The sequence below is a fragment of the Opisthocomus hoazin genome, chromosome 4 (assembly GCF_030867145.1).
Source record: "Opisthocomus hoazin isolate bOpiHoa1 chromosome 4, bOpiHoa1.hap1, whole genome shotgun sequence".
Classification (NCBI taxonomy): Eukaryota; Metazoa; Chordata; class Aves; order Opisthocomiformes; family Opisthocomidae; genus Opisthocomus; species Opisthocomus hoazin.
The window spans coordinates 43,144,878-43,164,752 of record NC_134417.1 but is presented as its reverse complement, the minus strand read 5'-3'; the positions used below and the strand labels follow the sequence as shown (position 1 = coordinate 43,164,752).

General features: G+C 39.9%; 2 protein-coding genes across 41 annotated transcripts in view; one reads left to right on the top strand and one right to left on the bottom strand.

Annotated features, from left to right (window-relative positions):
• FBXL2 (F-box and leucine rich repeat protein 2) overlaps nt 1-19,875 on the top strand; it is a 520,918-nt gene that overhangs the window by 225,472 nt on the left and 275,571 nt on the right. The gene's annotated exons all lie outside the window — the stretch shown is intronic.
• CLASP2 (cytoplasmic linker associated protein 2) overlaps nt 1-19,875 on the bottom strand; it is a 152,633-nt gene that overhangs the window by 107,911 nt on the left and 24,847 nt on the right. For 39 of the 40 annotated variants that reach the window (XM_075418732.1, XM_075418763.1, XM_075418762.1 and 36 more), the window contains 5 exons: nt 17,417-17,520; nt 13,963-14,054; nt 13,556-13,631; nt 10,640-10,737; nt 3,188-3,258 (listed from right to left, as the gene is read on the bottom strand). In XM_075418732.1, the coding sequence (XP_075274847.1) occupies nt 3,188-3,258; nt 10,640-10,737; nt 13,556-13,631; nt 13,963-14,054; nt 17,417-17,520 (441 nt within the window). Of the gene's footprint in view, nt 1-3,187; nt 3,259-10,639; nt 10,738-13,555; nt 13,632-13,962; nt 14,055-14,716; nt 14,870-17,416; nt 17,521-19,875 lie in introns of those variants that run through there. The other variant, XM_075418750.1, reaches the window with a different exon arrangement.

Below are 19,875 nucleotides of genomic sequence, written 5' to 3'. Positions count from 1 at the left end.
AAGAAAACAGCAAAGGGAAATAAAACACAAGAGCGTAATGTGGAAAAACAGATACACATCCGAGTGATGGATTTTTGCCCCCCCCCCCCCCCCCTTTTTTTTAGGCGAACAAATGACTGTGTCTCCCTCATCCACAGCACAGCTCCCCCCCCACCGTGACACTGACCTCACTGTATCCCGCCTGTCACATTTTGTGGTTGGACAGCTGACGCTACAAGGCCTACCACTAAAATGGGAACACTGCACAGGCTGAACAGAGATGTACAATTTATATTCAGCTCAAATCATTCTGTCTGCTGAATGAGGCAAAGTAGAGCGCTCAGCGTTGTTATTTTCCCTATTCTAATGCCGTGTCTCAAGATTTACACTACTACCCGATATAGGAATCTCTTTAAATTCTCTTAGAGAAAACAGTATTTACAAATGTCCAGTAGCAGAAGCAAGGGTTTTTTCAGCTTTGCAACTGGCTGCCAGCTCCGTTTCCATAGAAATGAACATCCATTTGCTGAAAACCGGGGAGGTGCTTTAAGGACCCTTCTCCAGTGTGCAGGGGTACCCACGCTTCTGGTGGAGTGAGCAGGCAAAAGCAGCAGCACGCGTAAGATTCTGCTCAACAGGCAAACATCCCAATACGATTCTCCTCACACGCAACACCACCATCAATGTAAACAAACCGCAAGGTTTTCACAGCAGCTAATTCATTCACAAAATTCACATCAAAGATATGACATCTGTTTTTACTATCCACATCTGAGGGCAAGGGTAGAGGGGGGGGAAAAATAATTAAAAAAAAAAAAAGGAAAGAAATCGGAGGTCAGACGCAAGCTCACACTGTGATATTACTGAAGCCTGTAAGTTGCCCTCATCAAGCAAAAGCACCAAGATTCTTGCCCAGTTCCCTTGTTAAGACACAGAGACCCCTCATCTGTCGGCTTTTGAAGCTCCTGGCGACATCCTACCCCAACTCTTCCATCCACACTTGTTACAACGTGCTTTTCACCCCCGTCTACCCCCCAAGAGGGTCCGTCAGTCTCCGCAAGGCAGCCCGTCACTCTCCTGCTCTCCACAGTTTCATCGGGGATCAGGCCCAGCCAAGGCAGACGGTAATGCCAGACCGAAGTGGCTGTTGGTGCCAGGTCCGCTCCGACACTACCTAAGCATACCAACACCATGTTCTTAAAACCCGTCATGTGTTTAATCGTGCCAGTGTCAGCTTTTCTCCTTTTTCCTTAAATGGAACCGTTGAACAGTTTTTTGCCCCCTTGTCCTCCCCTCTTTGGAAACATAACCCTGTTCTCCCTACCTTCCCCAATCCTACTCCAACATACCTAAAGCACCAAAAAAAACCCCAACACTGTAACAGATGTATTTAGGCATTGAAATTTGACCTTTATCCAGAGATGTTTGACAAAGCTCCTGAAAGAAAAGTTGGTAAAAAGGCTACAGGAATTCAACGGTAACTTTCAACCTACACCTGCAAGCAGTAAACACAAATTGTCCTTCAGAGAATAATGAAGGACAACGGCAAGATAAAGCACTAACAATGGAAGAGTATTTTTCAATAACATTAAAAAATTGTCTAGATGGATGCAACGGATAAACTAGGTTCAAGGAAAAACACTGAAACCAACGTATTAGGACGACTCTGTCTCTATGGCACCGAAACAGAATCACAGTAACTTTTCAATTTAAATTACCACCTTCAAGACAAAATAATGCTTTATACTGCTGTAGATCACTGTTACTATCTGCATTTTACAGATAAAATGAAAATGTCTCAAAGAAAAATAAACTTAACTAACTCTCTTAAAGTAGAGACAAAAAGCTCAGAAGTGCTATGTAAACAAGTCCAACAAGGTTGTATTTGTATTTTCCTATCTAAATTATTTCAATGCATTTATATTCCCTCATGTAAGTTTCTCCGTTCTCCTGAGAAGTACAAACAGAAAAAAATACATATAAATGCATCTCTGAACCTCTCAAACCTATGCAGCAGTATTAATTATAAATGCAAAATATAATGGTTTACCCTTCCACAATTAATAAACTTACAATCTAACAGAACATTTATGCAAAATATTTTCCCCCAAAATTAGTACGGTTTTAGGTTTTTTTCTTAATATTAATCCTTCGAAATCTATTTTTGTATTCTTTAAGTGCTCAAGAACATCAATGTTTTATTTCAAAGCAGAATGGCATATAAAAAAGGTTATAAAAACACATTCCTTTGAACCTACAGCCTCTTCTGTTTTCACACTCACTGGAAAAGGGTGAGAATATTTAACATGAAAAGGTGTATTTGAGTACGTTAACAGATCATACGCATTCCTCAAAACACTTGTGCTCTTGCATAGTTACACTTCTTAGATCTAGCAGAACCTCCTTTTCAGTCAGGATAGTTGCTTTGAAAGGAAAATGAACATCAGAAAATCCTCCCCTATAAAACAACATCAATCGACTGCTTGCAGCAGACAGACAATAACGCTTTCAAAACCAACTACATTAAAGCTACTGCCACACCTCCTCCCTTGTTGTGCTGTTATGTAACAGGGTTTTTTTCTTAAATCATCGTTTTACGTATGAAACGATAGTTTTGCTCTTTTACACTATAAACCACTATATCAAGACAGCAGCAGGAAGCAGCAAGGATTCTCTGCACAACAGGTTTTCTTTTCACAAAATACACCAAAAATTAAGAGCTCAAACTCAGTAAAGTCTTAACTTCAACATGTAAGTGTCTTTGAATGCTGCAGTCACCTATTTCTGTAATTCAAAACTCCATGTACTATAATTGCTATTCATCATTTTAACCGAGAAATCAAACTAACCCATCACTAGACTAGTGTCTTCTTTTAGAAACATACTGCAAGATAGGATGAAGGTTCATCAGATCTTTTTTCCCAAGCAGGAATACTTTGCAGCATTCTTGTATCCTCTACCCAGCACACATGGAACTTGTTAAAGATTCACTGGTTGTTTCCACGCAGTTTTAACACCTTTTCTAATTGTATTCTGACTGCAGTCCAGCAAATATTTCCAGTAATACAAGTTTGTTTCACCAAGTGTCTCATTTTCTTAGTATTTCCATATGTTTCCAGTCATCCATCTCACACCGATAATACTAGTATTTAAATATTTCTTATATTAATACAAAGCTGATTATAAATACATGGTCTTTCATACTCACCACTGACGCTACTTAAAATCATATTTCCAGAGTTTCTTACTTCATCAAATTTTGCAAAGATTGTTTGCAACCTGTAAAGAACAAAACCAACAAAATATTTTTACATCTCTGAAATTCCCGAAGTTACTGGTAAAAACAGAAATTAGTTTATTACCATATTTAAAGTAGTAATGCCAAATATACAAGGGATTAACAGGATCTAGGAACAATTCCTAAAGGACTCCTCTTAAGCTAGCTGAGCATCTTCACACAAATGCACAGAAAACTAAGTCAACTCAGCAAAGAACAAAATTGAGCATCGTTATTAGCATGATTAAAAATAACTAAAATTCTTAAGTTCAGGTTCAGTTAATACTGTATATTGGGTTCAGATGACTGTGATACTACTCTATTTACACACAACACTAAAAAGCAACTATTTGAACTACAGAATGTTTATGTGGGAGAAAATTAATTTGTTCTGGGACAACTACTAATTTTCATCAAAGTTTTTGTTCCTCCAAACTTCCTCCATTTTGTTATGAAAATACTTCTGTAGTAGTTAGCACCTCCACAGAAAAAACAAGGCAATACTTTTTTCTAAACTTAAAATATACTAAACACCAGTTATGTTCGACACACACACCACTGATTTAAACTCTCATAATAGATAACGCACTGCAAGTGCTTAGCTACATTTAAATAGCAAAAAAGAAAAACAACCCCAAAACACCAAAACCCAACCCACCAAACAACCCCAATGACCTTTAGATTTGCCATCTAGTCCCACAAGGCAGAGCACACTACTCATGCAAGAAAGCTGGCCAAACATTCTCATCACTTCTGCAGAAAACTCAGTAAGAGCAGTGGAAGTATCTCACAGAAAAGAGGTTGTACTGACATAATACACTGCTCATCTACAAACAACAGAGAACATTTTCTCGTGTTTCTCCAAAAACTTTTCTGCATTTTAGACTACTCAGAATATGGTAGCATCTAAAATGCATGTGAATTTTAGCTACAAGACTAGAAGGACTGGATTCTGGCCTTTAATGCAGAGTTACTAATTACAAATCACATGATAGCCTGCAACTCTCCAAACAGGTACAGTTCAGCTACATTACCAGTACCAGAGACTGTATTACCCAGTTCAAAATTTGCTAAAAGAGCAAATACTGAAAGGCTCTGTTTACAACTCACAATCCAAACTATTTCAAGACAAACCGAGAAAAATGGATAAAAACAGTGCTTGGGTATGAAAATTCTCACAACACATGAAGGAGCAAAGTCAAGACCGCACAGAGATTTAACTTCAACACTGCCTTACGCACTCACCACATTTACTCAATGATCTGTGTAGGGAGGCTCTGCACTCTCACTGTGCACAGCCCACCTTCCCTGACAAACTGCACACCCCTTTCATTCACTGGTACCTCATTTATCTAATAACAAAGATTATGACAAAATCATGAAACGCAGCCAGACAACCATACAAAAAGCCCGAGCCTTTCCCCACACATGACAACATTTTAGGACTCACAATGTGTTGCTTTCACTTTGCAAATACTTCAAAGCATTCTGCTACAAAGCAAATTTGTCCTGCACTTAACAGGCTCACAACAAGAACCACCTGGATTTAGCTGAGAACTACACAAAAAGGCCTACCCTACTGCAAGCATCTAAAAAAACAAAACCAAAATCCCCCTTTCACTGTGTAAGTCAATAACCTGTAACACAAACCAGCAGTTACTCTACCATCTCAACTCATCTCAAAATTCTGTGCAGTTCAGTAGCTGTTTGCATCATCTTCTCCCCTAACATGCTTGTCAGTCCTCCTTCTGGAACTTATTATCTTCTCCCTTCTGCACCACTATTGTATTTACAACCATTGCAGCCACAGCAAAGCATCTGAAATGGCAGCAATTCACAAATGTCAAACTTCGCTGGTCTCATACTAAACCTCAGCCTTTTAATGAAAGGGTCAATTCGTAAACAAAAGGCAATATATACCAAAATGGTTTTTTTGCACTTAGACTTGAAAAAGGAAAACTACAGTTATTATATGAAATGCTTTTCGGGTGCTAACATTTATTAACGAGGCAGAGAATCCCATTAACGTGCTATGTGCTTTCAAGCATACAAAATGAAAAGTTCACACACAAATCAATACACATCATAATGTATTATGCCATCTTGCTTTCATAAAACGAAGTTAATTCATTTGCTTCATATGTACCACAGGAAGGACCTGTACTGTTTACCCGTGATTGCGAGTTCCCCTCACTGCCGGATTCCATACTAAACACTGCATCAACAGTTCACCTAGTTAACGAGGAGGACTTCACACTACAACTGAAAAGCTGAAACTGTTATCCTGAGAGAAACTGAACATGAAGACTAGAGAGATTTCCTTTAAAATTTCACTTTGATTTTTATATCCTGTTAGGCTGATGTTATGCATTTGGCACACATATTTTAGAGAATTCAAAAGAAAAAAGTATTTCCCTGCTCTTTTGAGCTTAGTTTTCAAAAATGCTTTCCTGAGTGTTTTAAAAAGAAGAGGAAAAACAAAAAGCTTCCTCATAAATAAATTATAATAATACACACCTTGCCTCTCACTCTGGGCAAAATATCTGATAAAGTGCTAATTATGAACATCAAAAAATGTGTTTGTCAGCACTAGATGCTATGTAGTCAGTGGTGCAGGCTGGAGAACAACACAGTACTGCCACTCCTTAAGCTTTCAACCCATGTCTTTATGACCAGAGGCACACTCCCTAGTATTTTGTCATAGCTACAAAACAAAACAAACAAAAAAAAAATCCAGTAGAACACAGCTGCCAAAATCATCAAGCACTACTGTAGATCCAACCCTCTCTTTAGTACAGCTTAGAAGAACTGTAACTACTACTTTGCAAAGACTCTCACAAGTTTCTTCCTCCCTCTCCTCCCACCCAGCTCTCCATTCTACCATGTTCTATTCTCATATTTCTCCACACAGCTACAGACAGCAAGGCAGGTCTCTAGAATAATTATTGCAACCACGATCAATTTAAGAATGTTTACAGAGCTCAGCTCCTGGCAACAGAGAGCCTAGCCAAGAAGAATCCAAGGAATTTTAAAGGGCTGGGTGAAGACTGGTTTCCCGTCATCAGCAATGAGGAACATTCTTTGAGAAGAGCGGCATTACTACTCCTTTATCTCATTTCTGCAAGCCCAAGTCTGGATACGACATGCATAATCAATCAGTGAAGTCATCAGTCAACACAAATAGTATGTCACCAGTGAATGGAAATATTATCTTCTTCCTCCAAAAAGGCACAGACAGGTCTTCTGCAATTTCACATATGGAAGGGAAAATCCCCATTGACGAAAAACAGATGTTCAGGACAGCAGGCCACTTCTGCATGGGCTGGACAACTGTTACTGTCTCAGTGAATGTATGAGGTTATAGCACTTTAAACAGGGGCTCCTGGCAACCTGCTAAACCCTCTTTATGGCAGCTGACAGGTCTCTATCAAAGGATTAACATATTACATTCAATAAGAGGAATACGTACCCTTCTAAGACACAACTTGAGCTAACACGCACGCACACAGAAAAGCAGACGCCAGCAGAGAATATGCACTAGGCTTCCAGACTGAAAAGTGATTATTTACGGCCATGTTTGAGTTCAACTGTTTGCATGACAGGTAGAGAGGAATACCTGAAAAGTTTGGACCTTGTGATCAAGAAGCGAAAAAGCACCACTGCCCTGTCAATAGCAGGAACATGAAGAAGGAAGGATGGTAACTAGTACGTTCTTCGTGTCCAAAGTAAGTCTCAAGCAGGAAATGGCCCATATGAAACCTTGCACTTATTTCCCCTGACTTCCCGCTTCTAAAAGAAAAAAAAAATCTTGCACAGACATGTGTCCACATCTGGACACACAGATGGACCTCATCTACAACATGAACCAGACAGATAAGCAGAATGTGCGTACCACACAATGTTGTATTCAGAAATACATACTGCAAAATGTTTCAGTATTTCAGGATATGAAACTGTGGCCCTAGACGTAAGAACTAAACAAATAACTGGGTTTATACATTTACGTTTCTCAAGTAACAGTGCAAAAGTTTTCAGATGACATCCTGAAAGATCTTAAAAAGCTTTTAATACTCCAACGAAGCAACTGCTATCCAAAGCCACATACGGTATTTCCATTAAGGGAAAATCAGCCACACGGATTCTGTACTGTAACAAATTCAATTCGGCTCATATAGAACAAAACCCGTTCATTATTCTTGGCTCACAGAACACGAAATATAACACCTACTTTCAGTTTTAACAAATGTATTAACACTAATACTTACAATCCTGATACCAAAGACTGTCAAACCTCTCTGGCAGCAACTTTAACAAAGGGGAAAACAAAATCCAGATTTCCAACCACTGACTTGATGCTGATGTTTCTGAAAAAGGAATGTGCTTCAGGCAAAAAGCACTTTATTATTCCGAGATTTGTAAATTGAAAAATAACACATAGAAGAATTCACTGATTTTGTTTATAAACAAACTCACAAATTAATGTCTAAAGAATAAAAATGCACCGAAGAAAAACACAATACTAGCAAGCAGAGTTGAACTACAAAAGTAAGATCCCATCTTCTTTTATTGACTACCTAGACTCCAATAGGCCCAATAATCTTCTCTAGAAAACCCAGTGTTTTCCACAAAGGCAAACCTACCAGGTGCAGATTACAAAACCTTTCAAGCCTACTACTACTAAATTACTAACTACATTTGGCTTCATATAGATACAACATGTATATATTATTTGCATATTTAAAGTAGTTGAACAATTTCTCAAAACAACGATTAACTTTCCTGCCTTCCTTTCAGCAGACATGAGCCCTTATTTTCAGTGCTTTAGGGCAGACTGCGTTCAAGCAGCAACACACACATCTCTAATGTGTAATCTGTTACATAAACAAGCCTACATTCTATTAAATCACATGTGCACCAAACACTGAAGTAATGGGGGTTACTTCTAATGTTTGTGTTTACACACAATTTTTAAACACACTGTCATACAGCGAAGGAGCTGCAGTGCAGTTTAAGGCTGAACTCAACAAATGAAAACAGCTGTGTCTGAACTACAGATTATCCGTAATACTTAAAACCCTTAAAACCTACCCAGACACACAAATATGCACACAAATTCCCTTCAAAACATTGATAAGATGATACTCTACATCAAAGCTTTTTTTCCACAGATCATAGCTCCTCCATAACCACACGAAATACATCTAAGCGAAGGGAAAACTTCTGGCAGGGGCTGGAGAAGAAACATCTTAAATTAGGTCTGCCTCTAAAGGAACAAGAGTCTGAGATACCATAAAGCTAATCTGCCTTTCCTGAGCTTTGTCAACTGACTTGCTACTTGTGTGAAGGAGTAAGAAGAAACTACAGGAACTCTGCCTTCTGTCAGCGATGGATGGGACAGAGACTAGTAGTCTCATGCTCAACTCAAATCATAACTCCCTCCTTCATCCCAACCTGAAAACTACTGCATAGGACACTGCGTTGAGACTCAGCTCATGTATTATTTTTCACTAGCTTTGACTGTCAGGTGCAAAACTGCTGAGATTCAACAGCAACAACCCGTTTAATATGCGCCAAGTAGAGCCTTGCTTCTTTACATAAATGCAAATGGTACAACTATGCTTAGTTCCAGATCAGGGGGAATTTTGTATTCAGCTGATTCAGACAGTAGAAACAACAATTTGGCACCTACTGCAACTAAATTAGAAGCTGTTGATTGCCCTAAGGATACAGAGGTCCTATGGTGTTTAATCCTATTTGGATGCCAAGATTTACTCAGTTTGTGTCACATTGAAATGCGAACAGGATGAGTGCTGTACCTAAACTTTTGGTCAGACCCAACATTCACAGTATAAACACAGGCTGTTGTTATCTGTGCTCTTTTGCTCTTACTCTCTGTTCCAAATCCAAGACCCTATCTTAATGCAAGAAGGATCTTCTCTGGTATGTTCCAATTATCTGCTATGAAACTCAATTTCTGGAATTGTAGTAATAATACAGCTTAAATTCCTGCGGTAACCATACAATCTCTTCATAGTCTAAAATCGTGACAGCCATTAAATAGAAGAGAACGTGTATGACTTCCCATTCCAACAGGCAGTGTATGCTTTTGCCCAAAGAGGCTGAACGCTGCCTGGAATCTGAAACAACACATTCAACACCATTATCCTATGATATTTCGATACCCTACAAATCATCAGTAAAAAATAAGGCTAATAGTTTTTTAGAAGGGTCTGATGCAGCACAGTATCCATTTCGATCTTCTCTGACACCATGTAATAGATATATTCAGCTTTACCAAAATCAAGAAGTGAGAGAAAGATTCAGACTCTGTTGATCTATAAGGGGTTAACATATTTTTTAAAGTGTAAATTGTTTTACTAAGGAATTTGAAAAATTTTATTGTATAAACAATCTTTACCACTAAATACAATTTCAAACTCTGTCTAGCTTTCTTAATTAAACAAATCCTTGCCAAGGTAGCAACAAAACAATGGCTAATTCTATTTCATGTAAACTAATCTACACACAACACAGACCAGCCTTTAAAGATAAGAATTGCTTTTCAGAAAGAGAGAGGACCTGACGAAGTACGCATTTTCTAAACTTCCTTGCACCTTCTGCAAGAAATTCCAGTGTCCTGTGATGGCATGTCTCAACAGCTAGACCAATGAACGCTCCTTTTGAATACTCCTCTCACTGAAACCCGGAATTGCAATTGCAGAATTGGGAAGCAGTTATTTTGAAAAGCACCTCTCTTTCATCTAACTGTAGCCCATAAGCAGGTATCTCAGGTGGAAAGGATCGGTCTGATGTAATTAGCAAGAAGCAAGGGAGGACAATTTTTCCATGATAAGTATCTTCAGGAAAGTAATAGCGTGTCGATTGGCCATACTTCCATTGCACACTCACTCATGTTCTCTCTCACACACGTATTGATTTAAGTTACTCACAAGTATTGATTTAAGTGCTTCAGTTGAGATCTTCTACACTGAGGCTAAACAGTAACTCTAGAACAAGGATCAAGATGTATATATTCAAGTATTTTCTAATTATTCCCCCGCTGCACTCAGTAGATATTTGCTCAATTTTAAAACATTTCTCTACCGCTAAGAGAAGCTGAAAGCTGGACGAAGTCAGGGGATTTTAACTGGTGAATGTAAGGCTGCTTACATCCTACACCTGTATGCCTCTTCCAAGCAGAAAAGACAACAGTAAAAGAAAGTCAGGACAGTAGTAACATCACAATGGAAGCAAAACTAACTAGAAGATAAACTAAAAATGTTAATAATTTTAAAAACAAAGTTTTTAGTGAGTTTAAAGTTCTGATAAAGAACAGTAACACAGAATGGCTCAGGTTTAAAAAAATCAAAACAGATAACTCGCCTTCCAGGAGGAATTCCTCTCTTCGTAAGATCTACTCGTACTTTCTCTCCCACATGTCTATAAACCTCTACAATGGCTAGTATGGCAGCATCTCTCACCTGTGAACAGAGAGTTTAAATTGTTAATTTCAGGGTTACAGAAACCAAAACAGCATTCGCTGACAACTCACTCATCTTCTAGTTTCTATCCACCTGCATGCCAACTCATTTCACAAAACATCTGAAACAGTGAGGATGGAAGGGAAAGGAAATACAACTGTTATTTCAAGATGTTATTTGTTCCAAGTCAGAGCATCTCAGATGGTAAATGAAAAATCTTAGAAATAACAACGCTAGAGGGGATTTCTGTGATGGACATAAGAATAATATTTGTGGAAAAAAATGTGCTTTATTTAAGACTCTATCACAGTAGGCAGTACTTCCAAAAGTTAGTCCCTAGACTCATAGAACCACAGAAAGTTTTGGGTCGGAAGGGACCCCTAGAGGTCATCTAGTCCAACCCCCCCGCAGCGACCAGGGACACCACTAACTACATCAGGTTGCTCAGAGCCCTGTCCAACCTGGTCTTGAATGTTTCCAGGGATGGGGCCTCCACCACCTCTCTGGGCAACCCGTTCCAGTGTTTCACAACCCTCATTGTAAACAATTTCTTCCTTATATCCAGCCTAAACCTACCCTGTTTTAGTTTAAAACCATTACCCCTCGTCCTGTCACTACTGTCTCTTGTAAAAAGACTGTCCCCATCTTTCCTATAGGCTCCCTTTAAGTACTGAAAGGCTGCAAGCAGGTCTCCCCTCAGCCTTCTCTTCTCCAGGCTGAACAAGCCCAACTCTCTCAGCCTGTCCTCATAGGAGAGGTGCTCCAGCCCTCGGATCATTTTTGTAGCCCTCCTTTGGACCCGCTCCAACAGGTCCATGTCCTTCTTGTACTGAGGGCTCCAGAGCTGAACGCAGTACTCCAGGTGAGGTCTCACCAGAGCAGAGTAGAGGGGCAGAATCACCTCTCTTGACCTGCTGGCCACGCTTCTCTTGATGCAGCCCAGGACACGGTTGGCCCTCTGGGCTGCCAGTGCACATTGCCGGCTCATGTCCAGCCTTTCGTCTATCAGTACCCCCAAGTCCCTCTCAGCAGGGCTGCTCTCGATCCTTTCATCCCCCATCCTGTATTGATACCGGGCATTACCCCGACCCAGGTGTAGGACCTTGCACTTGGCCTTGCTGAACCTCATGAGGTTCACACAGGCCCACCTCTCCAGTTTGTCCAGGTCCCTCTGGATGGCATCCTGTCCTTCTGGTGTCTCAACCGTACCACTCAGCTTGGTGTCATCTGCAAACTTGCTGAGGGTACACTCGATGTCGCTGTCCATGTCATTGATAAATAATATTGAACAGCACCGGTCCCAGTACGGACCCCCGAGGGACTCCTCTCGTCACTGGTCTCCATCCAGACATTGAGCCGTTGATCACTACCTTTTGGCTGCGACCATCCAACCAATTCCTTATCTACCGAACGGTCCACCCATCAAATCCATAGCTCTCCAATTTAGAAAGAAGGATGTTGTGGGGCACCGTGTCAAAGGCTTTACAAAAATCCAGATAGATGACATCCATTGGTTTTCCCTTGTCCACTCTTGTTGTTACACCATCATAGAAAGCCACCAGGTTGGTGAGGCAGGACTTGCCCTCGGTGAAGCCATGCTGGCTGTCTCGAATCACCTCCCTGGCCTCCATGTGCTTTAGCATGGCTTCTAGGAGGATCTGTTCCATTGACACTTCACCTTACTTTCATCTGCTGCCACATGCAGTGAGGCCCTTCTGGAAAACTAAAGACCTGACTGCCCACAAAAGCAGGCCAAAGTGATCAGTGTTTTCTTTACTTCCTTCAACAGGAATTACGTGGCATCACATAAGCACAAAAAAGGGAGTATGACAAGATAGGGGAAGAGGAAAGAACAGTTCAAGCAAGGAGACAGAGTGCCTTTAAAAAATGTAAACCACCGTCATCACAATAAAAACTGCCAAAAATGCATGTTAGTAAATGTCATTACTCTCTATAAAGAATTACTGGAATGACTTTCGTATTGTTCTTTGTAACAGTTTGAACTAAACGCACAATTGCTTTATCAAGATATGAACTACATCTTCACTAATGATCAACAAGCAAGATAAATTCTTAACAGACTTTCTCTCAAATAGAATGATGCTACACTATACAAAGGAGACAAAGACTTTGCTGCACCCAGAAAATAAGCATAAGTAACTATCCTCTTTATTTGCCCATCTCCTACCAAAGCCACCTTCTTCCTTACTGTATTCTTAGTCTTTTCTCTCAGACACAATCTCATATAACTCAGAGATCTTATCCATTTCCATTTGAAGGTTTTTTGAAGTTCAGATGTCACCATTATGAACTACATCTTGATTTTCACTGCAGATGTTTTTGTTTAATTAACTGATTTTAACTGCGGTCCTTGCATGTGCTCAAATGCCATTCGAGTTCCATTTGGGAAGTTATTACCTGTCCTGCACGTGGTGTTATTTTTAGCAAATTTGGCAAAATATTACAGGTCTCACGTAGGAGCTCCTTCTGGAAGCAGTTCTTCCTGTCAATATTTTTTTTTCCCCTCTTCTTTCAAAATGCTCTACAGGAAACAACCGTTCTCAGTAACGACTAGCTTCAAGACAAAACTAAAGGGGTCAGTATATCACGGCACTGCTGCCTTCGCAACTCTACTTTCATCTTCTAATGGATGGGCTGATTCAGAAGAAAATGGGTTTATTGTTTCTCATTGTAGAAAATAATGATCCTTTGTATACAAGCAAGCCTATCGACTTTCCTTAAATGCCTACATCTATTTTGCTATAGTCCTCTGTCAAAGTATAGTTGTCGAAGCACCAGTAAGTAATGAGATCCTTACCTGACTATTCGAGTCACCAAACGCTGTACACAGATGTGGTACCAACTTGCTGAGGACTAATGGTTGTGCACCATAACTAAAAAGAAACAAACAAACAAGTTAAACTTTTTTTTTTAACAGAAAAACAGAAAATACTTTCTGCAGAAATGAACTTTTAGCTTAGCAATGATAACATACAAACTTACATCAATCAAGCTCCACCTCTTTCTTACTAGTACTTTGTCTACTTTTAAATAAGACGAAAATACTACACCTTTAATCTTTCTTTCAGAAAGCTCACAAATTGTTTGATTTTCCCCATGTATTAATTTAATTGACTGAGACTTCCTAAAGTATTAGTTTCAGAGAAAAATGACATTTAGAAGAAGGATAGAACCATTACGTTTCCATAGAAACAAAAAGCTTACATGTTTAAAGTAGCAATAAGACACAAACACACTCCTTCTCGGGATCGGTAATTCTTGTGTTTAAAACCAACAGCAAGGCGTTCCCAAATGTACTATAAAAAGAGAAATAAATATCTTTGATTACCAGGAGCACAATAAAATGTAATTCTATCCATATTTTATAATTGCATTCATAACAGTTGCAAAAAAATAGCAGAAGACGGGTCCACTGGAAAAGTAAAGGCACTTCTCTGATAAAATGAAGTTACAAAACGTACAGTATGGACCACAACACAGATATTCCTATGCCAAAAACAGCTAAAAAACATCCCTCAGAAATCTAGCTGACTACTTTCATCATTTGAGAAACAGCTCTTAAAAACATACAGGATACTTTCAGTTAACACACACAAAACAAACATTAACATTACAAACTACTGACTCAAGTAGAAGTTGCTACATTCTTTTTGCTCCATATTCTGTTTTCCTGCCAAAATTTCCTCTCATTCATTTCAGTTTGTCCTTATCCATACCCCTGCTGTCCGCTTTTCCCCTACTTTTGCTTTAGATTTATTTCTTCATTTTTCAATTATTTTTTGCCCATTCATTCTAATTCCTTTGCTTCCATTTTTGTTCTGCTTTCGTTTCTCCTTTTGTGCTGGTGCCGCCTCCCGTAGTACGCTTCCCTGGCTCACTAAACCCCCATTTATCTTCTTGCACGCTCGTTTTTTCATTGCCTGCCCTCAGCCTTTCCCTCCTCAGATTATCTTTTTACCTTCCCATCTCCTTGCCGTTCCTTAGCTGCACGTTCCGGCGCAGAAAGCGTAAACACGAAGCTGGGGAGCCTCGGGATTCTGGGTGGCGTTCTGGAGCAGATGCGCAGATTTCCCCAGCTGCAGGGCTGCCATCGCCGCCCCGGCCAGCCTGCATCCACCGGCAGCGTTGCCTAGTGATGGCTGCACACTGGCAACGGCGCGTTTTGCAGTCTGGGCACCACCCTTATTCCTGCCCCCCAAAAGTGGTGCAATTGCAACCTGTAACGATTCCCTACAGATCTGCTAAAACGTATTCGATACGAATTATTGCAGCCGTATGCGGCTTTCTGGAGAAAACCCTCACAAACACCTATCGATCAACAAAAACAGCACAAGAGCAGGGAATGCTGCATCCTTTTCATTAATGATGCTGCAGACCTCACAGCAGACGTAAAATTTTCCAATCGGAGCCTTGCTTGATCATTTTGTCCCATCTGTGGTTTCTCACTTGTTTGTTTGGTTTATACTTCATTACATTTAGAGAAAGTAATCCTTAGACAAGCAGGATATGGCTTGCCAAAACTGCACAGCTTGACAACAAAGAACAGGATTTTATGGAAGAAAACCTCCTTCCAAATAACTCACTGTCCCGGAGAAACAGGGAAAAAAGGAAATCTCCTTGCTAGGTGTACAAAAATACAGCTGGAAAAGTAACTGTAAAGCACTGAAACAAACAAAATGAAAGACTAAATTTCTCTTCAGTCTGCTAAATTAACCTTACTTCAAGAACTGAATACTTCTAAACACAGAAATTCAAATGTCTACTTAGAAATTTCAACTCACGACTTGCTAGCAACAGTTGGTGTCACCCTCCCTTTGTCTTCATGTATTTATACCATCTGTACTCTTGTTTTTATGCTTTCCTGCCCATAACCATCTACATCTGGTTCTCTCTCACAAGAAATCCAAACACATTTAAAATAAGAAAAGGGAACTGACAACAGGACAAATTACATGTTATTCAACAACACACTAGAATACACAAAATGAGTTCATCAGGAAGAAACTTACACATCTTATCTCTAAAACAGGATTCCAGCCACCTCTTCCAAAGGGATATTTCTCTGCAGCAAAGGGAGCCTAAAACGCTGTATTTCAGTGTTGGAGGCACAGGAAAAACTTCTCTGTTTTGGTCCCTGCTGTGAGGATGATTGATGTTTTTCATCCAGATTTTTAATGACATGTAAGTTGTCCTGAGAGCATACCTTCTCTTATTTACACACACTGTTCCTTGGACCCCATGAACCCTGTATTCTTTTCTACACTGCGGGTAACCTTCAGAGGGTATAGAAGCTTCATTCCATCGCCTCAGTGTACAACCCAACAACTCTTCAGGAACTGAAAGATGGACCAGTAATCTAAAAGTCTTCCATGATGAGGGCCTAGCATGAAGCAACTATTACCACACTCTTTGTCAGCATTTTTTCAAGTGAAGGTGTCTCCAACATGCTCTGCTGTGCATTTATCCAAACGCTACTACTATAGAAGTCGGTGTACTTTCAGGTCTGCATGCCAGGTACACAGGAGCATCTTGGGCACAGGAACAAGTCACTCATGAACTACTTGCACTTAGGCACCAAAAAGGGCCACGATGTCTCCTGTCAACGAATACAATCAAAACCAGATCGCATGAAAAGGTAAAGGCACGTCTTTGTGGATGACACTACTAGAGTGATGCCTAAATCCCAGTCAGATCTGTGACCAAAATCACGTGAGAAAATGCCTCATGATGGAAAGGAGATAAGTATGCACACTACGTGCTTTTCTTATCAGGCAAACAAAGCAATTGAGAACTATTTTTTCACTGCAGATCAAGGCTGCAAAATCTTATTCCCTGCACAGAAACATTCAAAGCTGTATCTATGAATAAACAAAGCCAGGAATTAGCATGTAAAAGAACCTCCTTTTTGTTCACTAAAATAAGACATTCCCTATTAAATTCTGCACTTAAAACTCGGAAATAGATTTTCTTCAGAAAGTAAAAACTCAGATAGTAATTTCCTACTGCAGCCAGGGTCCCCAGAGTTCCAAATAACATCACTGCTCAAAAAATATAATCCTGTTAAACAATCCTACATTTTTAAGACTCACAGAGCAGAAATACAAGATTTAGAAATTGGAAGCCACATAAGCTAAGAACTGTAAAAAGGTTTGCTTAACTCAAACTTCAGCCTAAGATTACAAGTCAGACAGCAACTTAGCCCCACCTCAGTTTGTCCAAGGTTCACACAGCAATGTTTGTCATACGTCTAGAAAGCCACATTTTCTAAGTTAGAATGCACCAACTCGACTGCAGGACTATTCCTATGTGATCTAGCACAAGGCTAATTTAAAAAAAAATCTGGAGCTAAACAAACTTTGCCCATTATGCAAACTCAAAACCAGGAAGATGCTTCAAACATGCTTTAATTAACAAAGTCCTGACTCAAGACATGAAAACATCTACTATTTCAGCTATGATATGCAAAAACTGCAGAATTGCACTGTGCCAGATTTTTATCTTTAGCTGAACAATGCATCAGTGTCAATGCATTAAGAATATCTTTAACATTTACACCATTAACAGTCACCATAACATTGTGACATACTCAAACTCAAGCTCATGCATAAGTCATAGCTCACTGGAGGCCTACACCTGAATCTACATTAAGTAATCATACCATGGGCGGTGCTGCTTTGTCCATCAGTTTCAATATAAGAGTCTGTGCTTGCTCTCGAACTTGGTCTTTGGCATCTCCCATGCGATCTATCAAAGGCAGAAGAACTACAGGAGAAGAGAAAAATAAAAAAAAAAAGAAAAAAGATTAAACACCCTATGAAGACTTTCTAATGCTTAAGGATATTTCCTGAAACAGATATAATATACATATCATTCAAAAAAGCTGATTTTAAGTTGGTCAAAATATTCTAAAGTCTCAAATGTATTTCTGAGTATGTCAGAAGTCTAACAACAAATGCATAGGACTGAAAACGAAGAAAATAGTATCGTCCAACAGGCCGTCCAACAGGCTAAAAGGAAAGCAAGCTTTCTTTCTTAAAAACTATATGAGTAACTTCAATTTAATCTTCAAAAACTATGCCAGTAGCTCCTGCACGTCTGGGTTTTCTGAAAAATAATGCTAGACCTGGTGAGCGGGAAAGAACTGAGATAGGAAAAAAAAAAAAAGTAGTATCTTAAAATAAGAGGGATTTTGCTGTTTAATTGCAAAAAAAATTTCAAAAGTTTTACATTCTCCTGCGCACATAGTGTATCTTCTGGAAACTCGGCCTTACTTCAGTAAAAGTATCGGTATAAGTTTCTATTTTAAAACAAATAATATTTAACTAAAATTCCATGACAGCTGATGATTTCACATCCTAAAAATCATAACTCACTCAGAATGGAAGGACTTGCCAGTTCTTTTCGCTTGCTTATCCACAGAGAAGTTTATAATTACATCTGACACGTTACAATATTTAGGAAAGTTAATTGACTGAATGCTTAGGTCAGCATTGTGCAAGACATCCTGCTATACTGGTTCCCAGTCCTCCCTCTGGGGCCTACACACACGCTTCGCAAGATTCTTTCCCCCCAGTGCTTTCGGTACCAGTTCCTCAAAACGAGGTGTGACGACACCGAGCATGCCGCCTTCCGTGAGGCAGTACAGCTGAGATGGAACTGGCGGAGATGTCATGTCCTGCGGGACACTGCCTTTGAAGTTAGTGTAAGCATGCGAAGCACCACCTAGAAAAAGCAGTGTCACTTGCCGACAGTGACATTCACCTGTCAACAGCTCAGCCTTCTGCCATAGCTTTTGTTTCTGATCTGATCCACAGTTTTCCAAGAGCTGTAAGTATCAGTCACGTAATCTAGGTGGAACTGCTTCACCGCAGACCACAGCACCCACCCAGACCGTCCTTCTGCTCCTGCACTCCAGTTCAGCTGGCACTAAGTTTGCAATTACCATGCCGTTTGTTCCAAACTTCTAAAACTAGCACAACGTCTACGTGGAGTCCTTTGGAGACTTGCTAATATTCCAACAACAAAAAAAGACACGGTTACAGTGAAAATCAGCTTTTGCTGCATTAGATGTTACATCTCTGAACACCTCAGAGTATTTTACAGTTGCTACCTCATCTCAGCTGCTGACTGCTATAAAATTTGTTTTCCTATACTACTCACGGAAGAAGTAACTGTATCGCCCTAATTTTTGAAAGGGAGATCTGAAAGAATTTTACCAGTACTTAAAGATTTTACAGTAATAACTAAACAATAGCATTGCTAGCAAAAGAAAGGGAATGGAATCAGTAACTCACGAGGTCTCCACAGTCTTCCATTCCTACACAGAAAACAGCAGCTGTTTCTGTACCATGATTGTTACTGGAAGAATACACTGCTGAAGTTCGGATTTCCCCTCCTGCTGTACCTGAACACCTTCTAATTGTCCTGATCCAAGTATTTAATTCTACTGGCTCTGGATGTTCCACTGACATCTTTAGCTACCATTATCAAGTTTTTCGCATTTTTAATTTATCTTCTCTTCCCTTTCTCCTCTGAATAACTTATTACAGCTACCTTTACTTCCCAGTTTGAAGAGAAGGATTTAGAGTTGTTTTGGTTTGGGTTTTTTTCTTGGCATGGGGTGGTTTTGTGTTGGGCTGGGGTTTTTTTTGTTTTGTTTGGTGCAGGTTTTTTCCATTTTGTGAACACAGAAGAAACATCCAGAACTCCAGCAGTGAATTTTGGGAGTGCACAGCTTACCTCTCCCCTAAATTTCCAATCACTCATATACTTACTGACTACATTTTTCTTCCCAATAGTATTTTTCATGACTATTTTCAGCACTTTGAGACCATCCTTCTCCCCATCCCGTACGTTACCAGTGAGGTCTGCCACACTAACCTGATTGTTAGGCAGCTGAAGGCAACTCCTGCCTCTACAGAGGGGGAAACAATCGCAGCTGCTGAGAAGCCGTCCCAGCGTAGGGAAACATAGTGAGTGCCAGTGCTGCAGGAACACGGCTCCTTTGTGACTAATTAGCAGGCTGACTCACTTGACGGAGCTGCAGATACCAGGGCTCCGCACACATCACCAAGACAAGCACAGAGAACAGCTACCAGAAGCTGCTGAACAGAGGTG